The sequence below is a fragment of the Pelodiscus sinensis genome, chromosome 28, assembly GCF_049634645.1.
Source record: "Pelodiscus sinensis isolate JC-2024 chromosome 28, ASM4963464v1, whole genome shotgun sequence".
Lineage (NCBI taxonomy): Eukaryota > Metazoa > Chordata > Testudines > Trionychidae > Pelodiscus > Pelodiscus sinensis.
This window is the reverse complement of record NC_134738.1, coordinates 7,823,218-7,843,830: the sequence shown is the minus strand read 5'-3', so window position 1 is coordinate 7,843,830 and position 20,613 is coordinate 7,823,218. Positions and strand designations below refer to the sequence as shown.

General features: G+C 44.3%; 1 protein-coding gene across 4 annotated transcripts in view; it reads right to left on the bottom strand.

Annotated features, from left to right (window-relative positions):
- Nucleotides 1–7,705: 7,705 nt before the first annotated feature.
- LRRTM4 (leucine rich repeat transmembrane neuronal 4) overlaps nucleotides 7,706–20,613 on the bottom strand; it is a 492,210-nt gene continuing 479,302 nt past the window's right edge. Inside the window, exon 3 of one of the 4 annotated variants that reach the window (XM_006114176.4) lies at nucleotides 7,706–10,109. In XM_006114176.4, coding sequence (XP_006114238.1) covers nucleotides 9,885–10,109 — 225 coding nt within the window. In that variant the 3' untranslated portion in view covers nucleotides 7,706–9,884. The remainder of the gene's footprint in view (nucleotides 10,110–20,613) is intronic. The other 3 variants (XR_012897958.1, XR_012897959.1, XM_014569058.3) reach the window with 3 other exon arrangements.

Sequence of the window (20,613 nt, the reverse complement as noted above, 5' to 3'; positions counted from 1 at the left end):
CTTGAGATGCCTTAGAACAAATAGATTAACTTGTCAGCATTTGCTGAAAAATTGTCCCCTTCATTTTGAGACATCTCAGGTTGGGCACCCTCAGGGTATGTCTACACTAGCCCCCTAGATCGATCTAGGGAGGCTAATGAGAGTGACCGGAATTGCAAATCAAGCCCGGGATTTAAATATCTTGTGCTTGATTTGCATATTCCCGGCCAGTTGCCATTTTAGAAATTGACTAGCCTGAAGTAACTGCCCACATCTACACGCGGCAGTAAAACGAGATTCCGGAATAAAGCCCCTAAATCAAATTAGCTGTTATTCCTCCTGCAATGAGGTTTACCAGCTAATTCAATTTAGGGCTTTAATTCGGAATCCCGTTTCACTGCCTCGTGTAGACGCGGGCAGTTACTTCAGGCTAGTCAATTTCTAAAATGGCAACCAGCCAGGAACATGCAAATCAAGTGAGGGATATTTAAATCCCGGGCTTGATTTGCAATTCCAGTCACCCTCGTTAGCCTCCCTAGATCGATCTAGAAGGCTAGTGTAGACGTACCCAAAGGGTACATCTACACTGCAAGCTTCTATAAGAATAAGCTTTTCCAGAAGATATCTTCTGAAAAAGCTTATTTCAAAATAGAGCATCCACACAACAACAAAGTCTCAAAATTAGTCTGAAGCAGGTTCCCCTAATGTGGATGTGCTATCTCAGTTTAGAGCCCCAGGAGGCACTGGGGAGGAATAACTTTAGAATGGCCCTGGTGAGGAACTATTTCGACATGGTGGAGGTGGAGCATCCACAAATACTCGCTTCCAAAAAAGCTTTTTTGGAAGAGGCATTATTCCTTGTGGAATGAGACTTACCAAAGTCGGGAAAAGCCCTTCGTTATTTTGATTTTCTTTTGAAATAACACAACTGCTGTGTGGACACTAGAGTTGTTTTTCCAGAATAATGGCTGTTATTTTGGAAAAACAGTGCAGTATAGATACACTCCTTAGCACTAATGTATCTAAAAATAAATCACTCGTTGCAAATTTAGGCCCTTTTCTTTCACATTCTTTTGTGCTTCCCCAATAGGCTGTGCCACACAGAGCACACCCACCGCAATGTTTCCCTCTGCGGCTTTTTTTCCCAACCTCCTGAAGGAAAAATGATTTTACCCATTCGGATTTCTAAATCTCAGCACAAACTATTTCTGGCTCTTGTAATGATCCGTTTCTCTCCCCCTCTCCCTTTTTTCCCTTTGGCACATCCTACCCGTAACACTAGCTGACACTGTAATTTCAGTGTCCTACTAACACTTGACTCGAATATTTAAGTTACATGCCAGGCAGTTATCAACTGTGGAGACAGCCACTTGTCAATCTTTTCCTCCCTTCCCCCTTACATAAGCTATTATTTGATCAAGTCAATTGCTGTCCTTTGCTGAAGCACACAAGATTTCCTTCACCAACACTGCTTCGGAGGTCAGGTGCAGGCAGCAAAATCTTTTCTTGCTGCTGGGAGCATTCAACAGCCAACTGCAATCTATAAAAGCAACCTGGGGCAGCCCCCGTGGAATCACCATCAGGAACTCCTTGGAGGGGTTTCACTGCACTCCTTCCGAGCAGAGTGCAGTGAAACCTGACAGTGAATTCCTGTTTGCTCTGAGGTGAATCACTGACAACCTTGTAGCAGGCTTGGTGTTGCCTGGGTCTCACCTGGATGAGTAAAGAGGGTCTGTGAGCCAGGAACCTCCATTCCTCCTTACACACACAGCCTGAAATGCTTTGGGATTCAAACCAGATGAGCACAGTACCTGCCCTGCAACTATGAAATACCGTGACTTCCATACTCACAGCCCTGACGCCAACAGCTAGTCTACAAACATGCAGAACCTACGCTGGCTTTCCCAGCCATTACTTTTTTCAGGGTAAGCCAAAAGCCCCTCCAGTCCTGAATTTCCTCCAAAGGCCCCCGCCTTCTCCCATGGTGTCCAGCCAGAATGTCTACACTGGGGAGTTATTTCGAAATGCCTCCCTTTATTTCGAAATAACAAGGCAAGGATCCATGTAGGGATGTGTCTAGACTACACGTCTCTGTCGACAGAGAGATGTAGATTAGGCACGTCGAAATTGCTAATGAAGCCGGAATTTAAATATCCTTTGCCTCATTAGCATAAACATGGCTGCTTCCTTTTTTTTTAAATGGAGTTTTTTCGAAAAAAAACCCCAGCAGTCTAGATGCGGATCTGTTGAAAATAAAGCCTTTTTCGACAGATCCTGTAAACCTCATTTTTTGATACTGCTTAATTTACATGAGATCCTGTGAGATAGCCATCTTCCCTCCTGTCTGAGAGAAAACTTGTTTCTCGCTGTGTTTGCATTAAACTTGTGGTCATAGTACCAGCGAGTATCCATAATTCCTTGGATAATATTGATGCATACATTTTAAATGGTATTATTCATCACCCGTGTATCACAGGCTTTCATTAAAGACCTTATTGATATACTTCTATGATATAGTAACAGTGTATACATAGCATTGCCAGGTGTCCGGTTTTGAACTGGACAGCCCAGTATTTGAGCTTTTTGTTCATGAAACAAATTGAGAAAATATAAATGTCCAGTATTTTCTAAATAAGATGTAATGTAGATTGTGATGTAATGTCAGGTGTGTCCAATATTTTTGTTGAAACCATCTCGCAACCCTATGTATATATTTAGTTGATTTATCATTTGAGTTTCAGATGCCATATCTGTGTCGTGCAGTAAACCTTCTAAACGTGTTCCTCTGAAGTGTATCCCCCGATACATTTTCTCTTTCCTGCTGGGTGTTGACCCCATGTTGTCTTGTTAGCTTTGTGTACTTAATATGCAAATATATCTCTATTGGCTCTGCCTGTGGGCCTGGTTGGTTAGACAAGCAAATGCACATTCCTTTGTGTGAGGCAGGCTGGAGTTAGACATTGTTTGCCAAATACATTTCAAATTTGCGACTCTAGCACATACGTATAAGTCTTTGTACATGCCCTGTACACATGGTATGGAAAGGTTTTGGGACCAGCGTGCTGCCAGTTTGTATATGATACCTTAACCTGACACTTTTTAGACACGTACTATGACAGCGTGTTACACCCAATGAATATGCCAGGCCTGAGAAGAGTTGTCCACAGCTCTGTGAACCACCAATGGGCCTGTGTGTCACAGAAATCCACTTCCTTTGCTTCAAGAGACATTCAAGGAGAGATGGGAACTTGGCTTCACCCATTCAGCGTACCTGCCAATAGTGGAGACTGGCTGTGGTGGGGATGGGGAGAAGACAGAGTAGGAAGCTGAACCCTATACATGGGTATGGTCAGTGCTTTTTCTGTTTTTTTAAAAAAAGGCACCAGTATTCCACAGGAAATTTTTTTGAGCAAAATAATAATAAAAAAAAGCCAGGGTGGGGCCAGCACTGCCCTTTTAAGAGACGTGGCCCCAACCAACTGTCAGATATTTACATACAGAGGTGCCTTTAGCCTCCAGGTTCTTTCCAGGTAAGCTCTGACTGGAGGTGCTGGTACTGCATACTGGGCAGTACTATCACAAAAAAAGCACTGGGTCTGGTAGCAGCTATTCTGCCTATTTACAAACATTTTTGAGGCTGTGCAACTCCACAGCACCCCCTTACTCTGCACCTCCAAGACCCAACACAATCAGGAGCTCATCCTGCCCTTGAAAACTCTGGAGAACTTCCCTGGTCTTTGTTTAGGCAAAACTCCTATGGACTTACATGAACGTTTTGCCTTTGAGAAAATTAATGATGGATTTCAGGGTTTGAGCTGCTGAATCAAGTGATTACTTTGACTGAGTAAGAACAAGGAGGGGACCAGGCTTTTTCCCAGAAGCAGCTGCCGATATTGCCAAGCAAGCCAGGTGCCAGCTCATGCCAAAGTCCCCATTTCTCAACTGAACACTTACAGATGCAGAGCTAGAATCACTTGTGTGTCAGCGCTGCTACAACAGGGTTAGAATGATAACAATGTGTTTATACTTTATTGCATGATTGTTAATCTCACTTACAACATCTGTATCCCTTATCTTAAGGTAATATTGAAGAGATTGCCTTGTGAGCTTCTGTGACTGTGTAAATTACCAGACAGAAAAAAAAGGCATTAACTAGTGTGATGGGCTGAACTCCAAGGGTATGTCTAGACTACATGGCTCCGTCGACGGAGCCATGTAGATTTGTTGTTTTGGCAAAGGCAAATGAAGCCGTGATTTAAATGATCGCGGCTTCATTTTCATTTACATGGCTGCCGCGCTGAGCCGACAAACAGCTGATCAGCTGTTTGTCGGCTCGCGCGCTAGACTGGACGTTCCCCCTGCTGACATCAAAGCCCTTTGTCGGCAGCCCCGGTAAACCTCATTCCACGAGAAATGACGGGGCTGCCGACAAAGGGCTTTGATGTCGACAGGGGAACGTCCAGACTAGCGCGCGAGCCGACAAACAGCTGATCAGCTGTTTGTCGGCTCAGCGCGGCAGCCATGTAAATGTAAATGAAGCCGCGATCATTTAAATTGCGGCTTCATTTGCCTTTGCCTATGTGTCTAATCTACATGCCTCTGCCGACAGAGGCTTGTAGTCTAGACACAGCCCAAGAGATGTTACATCCTACCCAACAGAAAAGTTCAATTGGCACTGGAAGGACTATGGTGAGATGTTAAAAAGAACAAAAGACTTTGGTTGTTTTGCCCTCCTCCCACCAAAGACAGATCATGCAAGTGGATTCCTTCAGTCAGCTGGACTGCAGCTCAAAACACAGGAGAAGAGGATTAAAACACCTAACAGGAAGGTGCATACCTCTATACTGCCTGGATTCTGGGAGACAAGGTTTACTAGGCATATACAAGAGATCCTTGGTACTTAGCCTGGGTTAGTCTTGAAGAAGAAATAGATTGTGGTTATCATTAGGGTCACCAGCCTTCTTGACTGGGCAAACCGGACATTATTTACAGCAACGGTGTCCAGTCCATGTAGTCGGGAAACTTGCAATCCTAGTTATTGTAGAAACTTCAATTATTTTCTGAAACTGAAGATTTTAAGTCATTTGTGTGTATATAGTGATAGAAATGTAGCCGTGTTAGTCTGGTGTAGCTGAAACAAAATACAGGACTATCTAGCACTTTAAAGACTAACAAGATGGTTTTGATCTGAGGAAGTGGGTCTGGCCCACGAAAGCTCATCATCTAATAAACCATCTTGTTAGTCTTCAAAGTGCTACATAGCCCTGTATTTTGTGTGTATATAAGTTTCCCTGCTTTATCTTTTAAATAACTCATTTACCGGTGTAAGAAATCTTTGTATAATTTATTCTAGGATTGGCTACAAAGGTTGTCTGATGTAAAATCTAAGATGTAATTGACTGGGGTAAATGACTGATTCTTTATGAGTAATCTGGAAGTAACCTGAATACCTCTGTGACTCTTGGTGTAAGGGACCATCTATCACAAAGGTATGCTCACCTAGGTGTTAAGATAGTTCCCTTGGATACTCTGATCTATCTGTGACTCTGTGTTATGACTCTTATTGAACCTGGGGTAGTTTACACTTAATAATTTGTTAGTAAAATCTAAATACGGAACCCAACCCGTTTGGGATTTGTGCTCTGGTTTTTAACAGCCTGTCCTGAGGTTAGTACTCATTCTCTTGAGTCACCGAAGGCAGTGTTACAGTTTTGATTAAGAACAGGATTTTGCTCAGGGAGGGTTTGCTGTATTGCCAAGCCCAAGTGCCCCAAACTCACCTGCCAGATGTCTAAGGAAAAATAAAAAATCATGAGACTGACTGAAAAAAGTCACAAGATTTAATTTTAAAAGGAGGGTTCTTTTGATTGTGTCTTTGAGTCTTGAGAATATACTTAGATCACATTTTCAAGCTCTTCTCTGCAACCATGAATGGTAGAAACTTACATTATTTAAGGATAAAAGGTGTGATTGTACTATATTCACAGGACTGCAGGAGATGACGCTGTAAGGAAAATGTAAAAAATCATGAAATTAATCATTAGAGCAGAAAAGTTGGCAACACTGATTGTCTAAGGATTCAACTCTGTTACACTCAGCATTTAAATGACACTATTTCTCCATAACACACTCTACAAACATTAACCAATTAATTTTCAGGATATGCCCAGGAAGAAAGAAAGTTCAAAGCAAATCAGCAGGACTCCAGCGCACAAGTAGAAGAGGGAAAATAAAATGTTATATAGGGAACAAAACATTCAGTCAGTATCTGATTGCATGGTGACTGCAGGCTGCATAGACAGGTGATAGCTGCTCAGCCCAGAATCCTTAGTGCCAGCAGGAACTCATATCAGTTAGGAGCAGCTTCCTATGTGACTATTGTGAGAAATATGGCCCATGATGTTGTAGTATTGCTAGTGTCCCCTGTAAGCGGAGTGCTTGGGTGGCCACCCAGGAGAGATCCAATGCAGCCCAGCTGATTAGCAGAGCACCCACAGCTGCAGAATGTGTTTCCACTGGTAGTGCACAACTGCATGTCTCAGTGCACGTAACACAATTTATTCCACACATGGATAGAATAAATTACACAGAACATTGTTGCTAACCCAGGGATTCAAAAACTATGAGTCTCCCCTCACCTCCAAATGATTTGATTGGTTTAAAATGACAATATTTAACAAACAAAACAAAACGAAAATCCATGCCAACAGTATTTTGAGGTTATATTTATTTACTTTCCCTTTTTTAACTTGTAATGTTCACCTGAGTCACATGTTCAAGCTTTTCTTTGCAACCATGAAGGGTAAAAGCTTTCATTTAAAAAAAAAAAAAGTAAGTAGAGATTCTCTTGTATACACACAATTCCTGGAGCTGGGACTTGAAAAAAACATCATATATGCTGGGAGTTGGCAATACTGAATTAATTGCTATTGAATAAAAGAAAACACGTTATTCTGTGTCTTATATTGCTAGGAGTAGGTTGACAAATACACCACTGCTTTGAACTGGAGGGAGGCAGGATTACACAACTATGGTCATAGGCCATGCGAGGTTTTCCTTGAGTGGACTGAAAAGCCTGCACTTTTAAAGCAGGAGGAAGAGATCTTTTTGGACTGTTGCCAGGGAGTTCCAAATATCACAGTAATAAGAACAGTGACTACCACAAACTCATCGTTAATGGTGGATTTCTTTTGATCCATTTGACAGTAATGGGTCTGATTTTATTTCCATCCAAGTCTATGGCAGGTTCGCTTTGCAGCTCACTGAAATATACTCCTGTGCTTTTTTTGCCAACAGGCAGCCAATTTGCTACTGAAATCCCTCTTAAGGCCAGGTCTGAAGTCCACTGAAGTCAATAGGGCTGTGTCTACACTGGCCGCCTATTACGGAATAGGGATGCAAATGTAGAACTTTGGAAGAGGCAAATGCACGGGGGATTTAAATATCCCCCGCGGCATTTGCATTTTCATGGCCGCCACTTTTTTCAGGCTTGGAGATAAGCCGGAGAAAAGCATCCAGACTGGCGCAATCCTCCGGAATAAAGCCCTATTCTGGAGGATCTCTTATTCCTACGCGCCAGTCTGGATGCTTTTCTCAGGCTTATCTCCAAGCCGGAAAAAAGCGGCAGCCATGAAAATGCAAATGCCGCGGGGGATATTTAAATCCCCCGCGCATTTGCCTCTTCCAAAGTTCTACATTTGCATCCCTATTCCGTAATAGGGGCCAATGCAGACGTAGCCTAGGAGTACATAAGAACAGCCATACTGGACCAGATCAAAGATCCATCTATCCTGTCTGCTAACAGTGGCCAATGCCAGGTGCCCCAAAGGGAATGAACAGAACAGGGAATCATCCAGTGATCCATCCCCTGTCACCCGTCCCCAGTGATGTCAGTGGGCTTTGGATCACAGCTTTAAATCTGATTTTGAAGTCTTAAATGCTGCAACACTCTAGTGCTGTTCCTCTACACAGCACTGAATTTCACTCTGATTATTGTAGCCTCTGGGCCATCAGCGTGGATAATAGACCTTTCACCGGGCTGTACCTTACTCATTCTGCAACTTCTTCTTCAAATCTCTTATTCTGTAATCCTTTATGTCCTTCTGAGACACCCTCTTGTGGCTTGCTGCCTACAATGAACTGAGCTGCCTCATACATTTCCCTGTTCAATGTTCATTTTCCACTAACCTCTGTCTGTCTGTCTGTCCCAAGATTGCAAGCTCTTCAGAGCAGGGAGTCATCCTTTCCTGAATGTCTGGAAGCCTCCTAGCACACTGGAAGCATAAATAAAATCATTAAGAAGGCTAGCAGACTCCTCATGCCATTCCAGAAAAATGCATTGACTGAAAAGCCTGAATGACAGAATCTCTTCTCCAGCATCAAACCCATAATGTAAGTTTGGACTAGGACATATCTTTTTAGACAGACACCAACACTTGACATAGAGACTTCTAGTGATAGAGACTCAGCCACAGCCCTAAGTAAATTGCCCCCAAGCCAATCATCCTCACTGTTAAAAATGTGCATCTTCTTTCTATTTTGAATTTGTTTAGCTTCTCCTTGCAGCTATTGGATTTTGTCTGCTAAATTAAAGAAGCTTGTACTATCAGAAACTTTCTTCCCATGTAGCTGCTTCTGGACTCTGATAAAAATCACCCTTTAACTTTGTCTTAGATAAACTAAATAATCTGAGTTTGTTTAGCATCAGGTTTTTCACATCTCATATCACTCTTTACCAAGAGGAGAGAGAAGGCTTTGGTGATTCTTCTCTTAAAATCAGTTGAGTGACCATGTAGCACATCTAGAGAAACCATTCAAACGTTTGCTCGGCTGTGGTTTTCCAACCACAAAATAATATGTTTATTTTTTTTCCAGCACTTTTTTGTCCTTTTATTGATAAAAACTACACAAAAGCTAACTCATCATAATAATTAATTAAAAAAACAAAACAAAACCATTGCTACACATTCTCCTGTGTTTTAGAAATTGTGTCAGCCATTGAGTTTCATTGAAATGCTCCTGTTTTATGAATTTCCTTTCAATCCATTTTGGGCACATTGTATCCATTTAGGTACCCATACATCCTTTATTTTTTGCCTATGCCATCTCTGGACTGTAAATGTGTGAACTAATAGTCCATCATGTTTCCCCATTTTAGAGGCCAACTGTTAAGTATAGTATCAACAATGAAGCACAATGAAGATAGTAAAAAATCCAAAGCACCCTCCGTAGTGCATAGCATGTGTCTTAAAAGTACATGCACCCAAGGTTTTTGTTTGTTTGTTTCTTTGTTCTGCTGCATCAATTGCCACCGTCCTTTTGGTTCAACACAAGCTGTAATGCCCATGTTTGGAGTTCAAAATATTAGCTTTGACCCAATGACCCCTCCCCCCCAAAATAAAATAAAATAAAATAGCCATTGCTTTGTTGTTCGTTTGAAAAAGAAAAGAAAAATCAATTTAAACAAAGCTTTTTTAAGAGTAATAAACACTAATAAAGAAGCTATGCGTGATCCACCTTGCAACCTCACACCTCGTTTTTACCTGTGGTTCTCCTCAAGAACCGTGCAATGTAGAAAAATCAAATATATAAACAGAACTCTTAATTCATCCCTTTATGTAGCTAGAGTGAAATCTATTTTTAATAAGAACTTGACAATCTCTCGTTAATATTTACATCAAGGAGTTTGTTTGAAAGTTTTAAAGCAAAGAAAATCTTCAAGTTCTCAGCACTGTACTGCAAGATAGAATTTCCACACTTTTCTTTATCCCTTTTCCTTTTGTTTGTGTTGGAACATTTGCAACTGGAATGGTAGATTTTTTTTCTTGTACTGTTCTCTTCTGAGATGAAAGTCCCTCAAAAGAATTCCCAACCCCCACCCATCCCCGAAGAAGTGGTCTCCATGATTAGTTTGGTATTCTCTCAATGTAAATGGCTGGAGCAGCTGAGCGCGCAATTGTAGCTATGAAGCTGTGGTCTCGACTGAGTTCCAGGTTGGTTGTCTCAGCCTGTTCCCCCCGGGAGATGGTGTCATACGCCTTATTTACATGGAGAGGCTTGTGGGCCTGGCAGTATCCAATCACAGGTTGGTCATAGCTGTAATAGGGCAGGGTCTTCATGGGGTGAGGGACCTGCATGAGAGAGAGCAGAGAAAAAGAGAGAAACATGAATGATATGCTTAATGAGGTGTTTGTATAGCACTTAGCACAATGGATTCTTGGATGGGTGGGCCTCTTAGCAGTACCAAGATATAAATGTTAACTACACACACACACACACACACACACACACACACACACACACACACACACACTCACTTTTCAGAGTTTCTCTGAGTCCCTGTCATAAAAGGTCTGATTCTGCAGGCCTTACAGGCCTCACACTTAGTGGGCAGCTTGGACAAGTCTACACTATGGAGAAGATTGATCCTCCGGAGGTCAATTTTCTAGTGTTGGATTTACTGGGTTTAGTGTAGACCCCCATATCAAATGCCACGGGCAGCTCCTGCTGGCATCCAGCACTCGTCACTCTGTGAGATGTAAGGGAAGCCAATGGGATCTCCCGCAGTATAGATGCTGTGATGACTCTGCTTAAGGGAAGTCGAATCCAGCTACACATTTTGCATAGCTGGATGACGTACCTTAACCTGACCTGCCTGCATTAGTGTGGACCAGGCCTTTGCATTCCTATGATACTATCTGTGGATGAAATGCACAAAGGTTCAGAGGGCTCAGCTGGTGAAGAGATCTGTGCTGACCCATTGCAGGGAGGCAAATTTCACACAAAGGACCAGATTTTTGGAGCTAGCCAGCTCCCATGTAGGCACCTAAATATGGGGTCAGATGTTCCAAACTGCCCAGGACATTGAGTCCTGAGTGCTCTTGAAAAACTGGTCATAAGTGTCACAAGGAGAGCCAGGGAGACCAGCAGACTTATCGGGCGCAGGGCAAGGTGGGGTTAGGAGCAGCTCCATCTTCCTAGAAGGGACGGGACCTTGGGCAGAAGGAGAGGGGCTGGAGCACTCAGCCCTCAGCACCACCCAGACTGCACCATGCCGCCCCTCCCCAGCCCCACCCAGACTGCACCATGCCACCCCTCCCCCAGCCCTCAGTGCCACCCAGACTGCACCATGCCGCCCCTCCCCCCAGCACCACCCAGACTGCACCATGCCACCCCTCCCCCAGCCCTCAGCACCACCCAGACTGCACCATGCCACCCCTTCCCCAGCCCTCAGTGCCACCCAGACTGCACCATGCCACCCCTCCCCCAGCGCCACCCAGACTGCACCATGCCGCCCCTCCCCCCAGCACCACCCAGACTGCATCATGCCACCCCTCCCCCAGCCCTCAGTGCCACCCAGACTGCACCATGCCGCCCCTCCCCCCAGCGCCACCCAGGCTGCATCATGCCACCCCTCCCCCAGCGCCACCCAGGCTGCACCATGCCACCCCTCCCCCAGCCCTCAGCGCCACCCAGACTGCACCATGCCACCCCTCCCCCAGCCCTCAGTGCCACCCAGACTGCACCATGCCACCCCTCCCCCAGCCCTCAGTGCCACCCAGACTGCACCATGCCACCCCTCCCCCAGCCCTCAGCGCCACCCAGACTGCACCATGCCACCCCTCCCCCAGCCCTCAGTGCCACCCAGACTGCACCATGCCACCCCTCCCCCAGCCCTCAGTGCCACCCAGACTGCACCATGCCACCCCTCCCCCAGCCCTCAGTGCCACCCAGACTGCACCATGCCGCCCCTCCCCCAGCCCTCAGTGCCACCCAGACTGCACCATGCCACCCCTCCCCCAGCCCTCAGTGCCACCCAGACTGCACCATGCCGCCCCTCCCCCCAGGTCTCAGCACTACCCAGACAGTGCCATACTGTCCCTTCCCTGCTCAGAGCAGCCCAGAGCTCTGGAGCATGCCTGTGGCAATTTAAAGGGCCCGGGCTCTGGCTACCACCACTGCTGTAGTAGTGAGAGCAGCGGCTGGGAATGCCTGGCCCTTTTGAATCTGGAGGCCACAGAGCAATTGCCCCCTTCTGTTAGTTGGCCTGACGGGAGCTGATGAGTTCTGAGCCCTTTTTTAGACACTCTCACTCTTCTTTAAGCACCGCAATGGGAACGGAGACCTTTGGGAAACGGAGCCCCCATCCTGGGTGTTGAAAACTGGGAAGGCCCCACCCGAGTAAGCGCTGGGATACGGGGCCAACAGCATGCCCAGCCTTCAGGCTGAGTGCTGCTTTGTTGTTCTTGCCACAGCTGTGAACTACTAGCCACGGCCCCCGGATTTCCGTGGCCTCTCCCAGCCCAGGGTCTGTCTACACCCAAGCGGGAGCTGCGATTTCCAGCCTGAGGAGCCCCAGCTGTGCCAGCTCTGAGTGAGCCCTTTACAATAGTAGTGGCTGTTCAAGCAGGAGGAGGCCGGTTGAGGGGGGCTGGAAAGGACAAAGCGACAGCAGAAATGGCAGCGGGCAGAGCCCTTGGAATCACAAGCCTGGACCCTTCTTCTCTAGACAGGAAGCAACAAGAATGCTGTCAAGATGAAAACTTCCTCTGAGGAGACTGGTCCAGGCCTGCGCGTTGAGAGCTGTAGCATCCAGCGGGAGTGAGAAAATGGCTTGATCTAACTGTTGCCTAATGAAACAAAGTTTAAGGTTTAGATTGTGTGCTTATCTTCTATTTTCTGTGGTAATGATCTCTGATCTTTTATGCCTACCACTCATAACCACTTAAAATCTTTCTCCGGTGAATTCGTTTGTTGTGTACTTTATCTAAAACAGTGTATTTTGCTTGAAGTGCTTGAGAAATCAGTTTACAAAGGCTGGTGCACGTCCTCTGCACATTGAAGAAGTGGCAGAGTAGGTAATACATTTACACTGGTCAGGCTTCTGAGCAGGGTACCATGGTACTGCTCTAGGGTGCAAGACTATGGAGCTGGTGGGGGGGAGGGTGGATCTGATTGCATGATTTGTGAGTGGCTTTGTGAGCAATCTAGATGGTTGTTGTAGGGCTCCACAGGATGTTGTTCTGAGTGATAACAGCACCTACAGGGATCTGCTGCAAGGCACTTGAAAAATATTGTGAGAGACAGAGACACAGTGGTGCCTTAGGTCCAAGTCTAGAAAACATGAGCTATGAAGGAAGGCTGAAAGAACTGGGCTTGTTTAGTTTGGAAAAGAGAAGACTGAAAGGGAACATGATAGCTGTTCTCAAGTATCTAAAAGGGTGTTACAAGGAGGGGGGGAGAAACATTGTTCTCCTTAGCCTCTCAGGATAAGAGAAGAAACAGTGGGCTTAACCTGCAGCAAAAGACATTTAGGTTGGACATTAGAAAAAACTTCCTAACTCTCTGGGTAGTTAAATAATAATAAATGATCTAGACAGTGTTTGGTCCTACCATGAGGGCAGGGGACTGGACTCGATGACCTCTCAAGGTCCCTTCCTGTTCTAGATCTGTGACTCTGTGATTCTATGGCCTCATCACGACAAGTTCCTCCGGAGTTCACATTAACAGGTAGTAGCTGGGTCCCCCCTGCATACATCCTCATTTATTCCCTCTTCTCCGAACAGGAGTGAAAAAGAATCAGAATCACAATAGCTCTCACTTGCATTTACACTTGTTTTCCTTGTCCACCGATTCCAAGCACTTTTCCAAACTGAGCAATTCAAGGGGTTCTCTCTCATCAGGATTCCTCTTCAGCAGACAGGAACAGTGCTAGTTAAAGAAACAGCTTTGCACACTCCTAGGATCCCGCTGAGAGCTAGTCTAGACTGGGGATTTTTGCAATGATGTAACTACATTGGTACAATCCGACAGATGCGCTGTACCCATGTAAAAAGTGATTTGCATGAGCTAAGCTACAAATCAGTGGATTGAACTATTGCAGCTTCATTGGTTCAAATAACTACAGCATAAAAAAGCACTAAGTTATTTCTCGAACAATCTGTAGCAAATGGATAGATTTCTCCCTTACTCCTGGCAGTCTCTTGCCATGCCTGGCCTGATCACAGCCCCACGCCTTCGTGGCAGCACGGTTACTTATGCGCTTTCAGTCAGACGGGATCTAAGACACCAACTAGTGGGACTCATGGGTGGCAGGTATAAGAGACAGGGAAAGACTGAAACTGCTTGGCTGGCCCTGCCCACAATCCGTGCCCGGGCTGCCCCCATTCAGCGCGGCTCCTCCATAACCTGAGGCTGCCTGAGCTTCAGCCTAGCAGAGGCTGGGGTCATGCTGCCAGCCCTCCTAGGGCTGGGGAGGCTGGGGCTAGTTGCCATCTGTGCTCCAGAGCCAGGGGGGCTAAAGAGATTTATTCCCACTCCGGAGCTTCTTTACACTGGCCAAGTGATTAGAACATGAGTGCAAATGAGAAAAAGGCCCGTAAGTACTTTTGGGTATGTCTACACTACCACCCTAGTTCGAACTAGGGTGGTTAATATAGGCAACCGGAGTTGCAAATGAAGCCCGGGATTTGAATTTCCCGGGCTTCATTTGCATGTTGCCGGGCGCCGCCATTTTTAAATGTCCGCTAGTTCGGACTCCGTGCCCGCGGCTACACGCGGCACGAACTAGGTAGTCCGAGGAGTACAGATAGTTCGGAATAGGAAGCCTAATCCGAACTACCTAGTTCGTGCCGCGTGTAGCCGCGCTGCACGGAGTCCGAACTAGCGGACATTTAAAAATGGCGGCGCCCGGCAACATGCAAATGAAGCCCGGGAAATTCAAATCCCGGGCTTCATTTGCAACTCCGGTTGCCTACATTAACCACCCTATTCGAACTAGGGTGGTAGTGTAGACATACCCTTTGAGAGTAAGTTTTTTCAGGTAGGGTATGTCTACACTAGCCCCCTAGTTCGATCTAGGGAGGCTAATGAGGGCAACTGAAATTGCAAATGAAGCCCGGGATTTAAATATCCCATGCTTTATTAGCATGTTCCCGGCCGGTTGCCATTTTAGAACTTGACTAGCCCAAAGTAACTGCCCGCATCTACACACGGCAGTGAAACGGGATTCCAAATTAAAGCCCTAACTGGAATAAGCTGTTATTCCTCCTGCAATGAGATTTTCTTCACTCGGTGCACAGTCAACCTGTGGAACTCCTTGCCAGAGGATGCGGTGAAGGCTAGAACTTTAAAAGGGTTCAAAAAAGAGCTGGATAGATTCATGGAGGTTAGGTCTATCAATGGTTATTAGCCAGGATGGATAGGAATGGTGTCCCTAGCCTCTGTTTCTCTGGAGGTGCGTGACAGGTGAGGGATCACATGGGGATTACATGTTGTGATCCCTCCCTCTGGGGCATCTGGTATTGGCCACTGTCTGCAGACAGGATACTGGGCTAGATGGACCTTTGGTCTGACCCAGTATGGCCATTCTTATGTCCTTATGTTCTTATACTCACTCTAGGTCTACTTCATCAGCAATGTTACCTGTGAACTGAGCACTTGGGTAGCCAGCCAGGAGAGATTTAAATGATACCCAGCTGATTAGCCAAGCACTCACAGCCTGCAGCATGTGTTTATATTGGTGGTGCACATCCATGCATGCCCTGGTGCACATAACAAAATGTATTCCACACGGATGGAAAAATTAGAGGGAACATTGTTCACTACTACCATTCTTTATTCTGTTGTTCTAGCTGACTGGGGCTTAATGCTGTTTAGATATATACAAGCCCCAACCAGCTACTCCACTTGCTTTTCAAGGAGGGAGCAGTACTACCCTCTACTGGCTAATCCAGTCTTCCTTCTGGCCTTCCTCTTCCCCCTTTCCAGGGCTTCTTTCCTCTTCATTCATCTGTTTCCACCTCCTGGGGGTTGCCTCCCCTTCTAATTAGCACTTCAGCTGTAGCTCCACTTGTTAATTGATCCTCTAATTAGGCCCCAATTAACCTATATTGCTAGAGATTTGAGTGACAGGGTGCTGAGTCAGCTGGTTACAGCCTATAGATTGCTACTGCAAAACAAATAATAAACCGCAATCTAAGCATTCCAAAAGCAAAGACCAGTTACTATAAATACTGTAGTAAACAAAATAGTGTGTAGCATTTCTACCATGCTTTTCAACCTGAGATTTTCAGATCCCTTTACAAAGGAAGACAAGTATGTTATTCTCACTGCGCAGGAGAGTAAACTGAGTCACAAAGCCAATACATTAATGACAAAGGGAGGAACAACATTCTTATATCATACCCGGCCTATGTTCTATTTGTGGTACCACTTTGCCACCAGTAATAGCTGCAAGTTAGGCGACAAAAGTTTCTAAATTTGGCTTTGGAGCATAGTACATTATAATGAAGACAAAGAGTTGCTTGGGAAAGAGTACAATAGACACAGAGAGTGCCTCTTTCTTTTATGATCAATCATAATATCCCATTCAGTCTTTGGCTAAGTGGACTCATTCATTATCACAGTCCAGGACAGCACAGGCCAGTAGAACAAGTGAGGCAGAGATATGGAATGAAGAATGCCAAGGTATTTACCAGAAGACAATTTCCCAGTACATATCGTTAGCAATAATTGAAGAACTTTCTTTTCTAAAAGTTGTACTGTCTAATCATATGTATTTAGGTTTAAAGCGATAGCTTGATACATAAAGGGAAATAAGTATGCCTTAAAATGAAATATACTCTGATGTCACGGATATTTATAACTGACAAAGCTTTTAATAAATTTTGGGAATCAAGAGGTATGATCTAAATTCATTTAAAATATTTCTGGATCAGGCCATATACTGTCTCTGATATGTTGCAGTGAGTAAATGATTGAAATGCTATCTGTTCCTTGAAGAAAGCTTTTACTCTGTCAACCAAAAAGCTTATTATGTTAGAGACACTAAGTGTTCAGTAAGGTTTTGAGCAAATGGGCTTTATTAATTAGCAGGTATTAATTCTAAAGTCTTCACCTCTGTAGATCTTCCCAGTAAATGGTCTAAACATTGCAGTCTTAACAGCTGCCCACTTGAAACAAACATTCCATTACAAGCAACATTTACATAAACCTGTATCTGAGGGATTAACATAAAAGATTCAGTGGGTGAAAGTTAGGAATGCAAATCTTTCCTTTCAGAGTGAAATTAACATCGGAGAGGTTAATGGCTGACAGCCTCATTGCTGAATAACAACTGCACAGAAAACAAGCAGAACAAAGCGGAGTCTACCTGACGCCAAATGAGATTCTGGGGCAGCATTCAATACGTCTCTCCAGGCTGCATGCTTGTTCAGTTTTCTCTTGAATGCTCAATAGTGAGCCTGATTCTCCACTCAATTGGTCCCCAAATTCATTACAGCATGCCAGGGTACCGGTCCACGTTATTAAATTTTGTCAACAAACATGTTGACACCCAAAAGCTGAAAACAAAAATCACCACGCATGGTATTCACACTTGCTCCCTCATACCACAGATGGGCTATGTCGACACTGTAGGGGTATGTCTACACTACAAAGTTAATTCAAACTAACACCCGTTAGTTCAAATTAACTTTAATAGGTGCTACACATACAAACTGCTAGTTCGAATTTAAATCGAACTAGCGGAGCGCTTCATTCGAACTAGGTAAACCTCATTCTACGAGGACTAATGCCTAGTTCGAATGAAGTAGTTCGAATTAAGGGCTGTGTAGCCAGCAAAAAGCCAGCAGGGAGCAATTTAAAGAGCTGGCGGCGATCCGGGTTGCAATAGGACAGTAGCCACAGTACCCGTAAGAAATGTTAAGTTCCTTCCCTGAGCTTTGAAAGGGGAAGGATGCAGGCTTGCAGGGCAGCAGCAATCAAAACACTGAGCAGAGCAATCAGGGCAGACATTGTGGAAGCCAGTTCTGTGGAGAAAACAAACAGCAGTGTCTAATCTTGCTTTTTGTGGACAATAAAGGGAGGGGAAAAGAAACAAAAAGTCTCTCGTAGGGATGGAAGTCTTTTGACCCAAAACTGGGCATTTTTTCCTACAAAAGTCACACTGCAGTGTGTCCTCTCTCACTGTTTTATTGCCAAAAGGCAGCTGCAAAATCAGGGCCAGTAGCTTTGCTCGCCTGCCTCAAAGAGCTGCCAAGAGCATGAAATAACTAACATAGAAAGTGCTGTGATGAAAAGTGTAGGCTGCTAGTGCTGCTGGTCTAATGAGAAAAGGTGTATTTAAAATTTCTTTCAATGGCTAGAATTCAAGTTGGACTTACTCTTCCTACAGCAGGGACCATTTATACCTAGACATTTACCTCTGTCTCAGCAGTAAAATGTTACCCCTACTCGTGGTAGTTCCCATTCTGAAGGGAAGGAGTACTGCAGAAAAGGCAAGAAGTACATTTTTGCCCACAAAAATTAAAAAACTCAAAACCCTAAATCTTCACTTTCACCAGCTATCGCTGATGCATGTTTTAGGGCCTGTTTTGGTGCTCGTTGAGCTGAATGAGAGGGTTTTCCTTGGCGACAGTGGGCTTTGGATTGGACTCTATTGTAATCCATGCTGTTTTCTTTCCTCTTTTAGTATATTACCTACACTTGATTCTGCAAAGAGGGTGCTAGCTTGGGAGACCCACTTTCAAGTGATTCTCCACTCAGGTGAGGTGGAGAATTAGTTGGGATTGATCCTGCTTTGGGCAGTGAGTTGGACTAGGTGACTTCCTGAGGTTTCTTCCATACCCTGATCATCTATGATTCTAAGGCATTGTCTACATTAATGAGGGCCATAAATCTACTTCAGCTACACAAAGTCAGCTGAAGTCAATACATCATGGTGTCTTGAGTGTGGTAAGGTCAGCAAGGACTGCTCTCCCGTCAACACCAGCTACTCTTCTCTTCTTGGTGCAGAACCAACGTTGATGGGAGCATGTTCGGAGATCAATTTATCACATATAAGCAGACTCAATAAATCAACGGCTGGTGGATTGATCACAGCAGCATCAATCTACCATGTAGTGTAGATAAGGTGTTAGACCCTTTCCTCTCAGACTTCCTGTGTGATCTTGGACTGGCCACCTAGTTTCACTGTGCATCAGTTCCCCCATCTATGGAACAGGGATAATAGTGATTTTCTGCCTCATAGAGGTATTGGGTGGGTAAATACTCTGAGGTGTGTGAGACATGCATGTGTTACATTGCTGGGGATCAGATAAGTAACTTATGACAGACAGGAAGCTATTTCCTTTCTGAAAATCAGTCCCTTTGAAGTGTCTCAATTTGGTCATCCAAAAATCAAGGCACACCAAATTACTAGTCACTTTAGAAAATTGTATAGGCCACACTGTAATTTAATAATTTCCAATTCTGTTTGTTCATGTGTCTAAATTAGAAAAGAAACACTATGGCTGTGTCTAGACTGGCATGATTTTGCGGAAATACTTTTAACGGAAAAGATTTTCTGTTAACAGTATTTCCGCAAAAGACCGTCTAGATTGGCAAAGATGTTTTTGCGCAAAAAAGTGCTTTTGCGCAAAAGCATCCATGGCCAGTCTAGACGCGATTTTGCGCAAGAAAGTCCCGATCACCATTTTAGCCATCGGGGTTTTTTACGCAAAACAATTCTTCCCTGTCTACACTGGCCCTCTTGAGCAAGTATTCTTGCGCAAGAGGGCTTTTTCCCGAGCAGGAGCGTGAAAGTATTTGTTCAAGCAGCACTGATTTTGTACATTACAAAGTCAGTGCTCTTGCGCAAATTCAAGCGGCCAGTGTAGACAGCTGGCAAGTTTTTGCACAAAATCTTGCCAGTCTAGATGCACCCTATAAAAATATTCCTAGACCTGGTCTTGTCACTCATATGCAATAGTTCAATAATCATCCCATTGAATTAGCTGAGTTTCCTTCTCCAGAAAACAAAAATAGAACATGAAAATTCTCAACCAGGTGAGTGCTTGGGTTGTCTGCACAATAGTGCTTAGTAATTAAGATAAAACTAGTTTACACTTAAATGCCTGTTTAGGGGAACAAATTATCTAATGGTGCTTGTTGAAAAAAAAAATTACATGTAACTTCAAAGGTGATCCATACTCCCTGAACACAGGCACATTGGAAATCGGGAGGTAATATGTTCTCATTTGCAATAATATATAATCTCTGAACACAATGGTTATGTTACTGAATTAATATGTCTGCTGCTAAATCTAATTCAGAGTACATTTACACTGTATATCACTTGACGTAAAAAATAATAAGCACGATATGAAGTCATAGTTTTAGGATTAGTGGGACACACAGCTTCAAGAAAAAGATAAATTGACTAGATACATGAGTCAGATATAATTGCAATAGGAAATTTAATGAATTTCATGGCTATTGAAAAATGATGAGTTGACAGCCCTGGAAACTCACTTTGGAACTGATTCAGGGAAGCACTTAGGCATGTGCTTAATTTTAAGCTTCTACTTAAGACCCATTAAAGCAAATGAACCCAAAAGAATCATAGAGTTATAGAAATGTAGGGCTGGAAGGACCCCATAAGGTCAGCTAGTCCGTTCCCTTGCACAGAGGCAGTATTAAGTATACCTAAGGCATGTCACCATGAACAATTAGTCCGATTTCAAAGAGCAGTATCTCAAAGCACTCCATCCAACTATTAATGTGCATCAGCAGACTGCACACAGACAGCTAAAGAGCATCAGGCTTAGTAGAGGATAGGTTAACATCCCAGCTTACTGCAGTCTAATAGCTCAT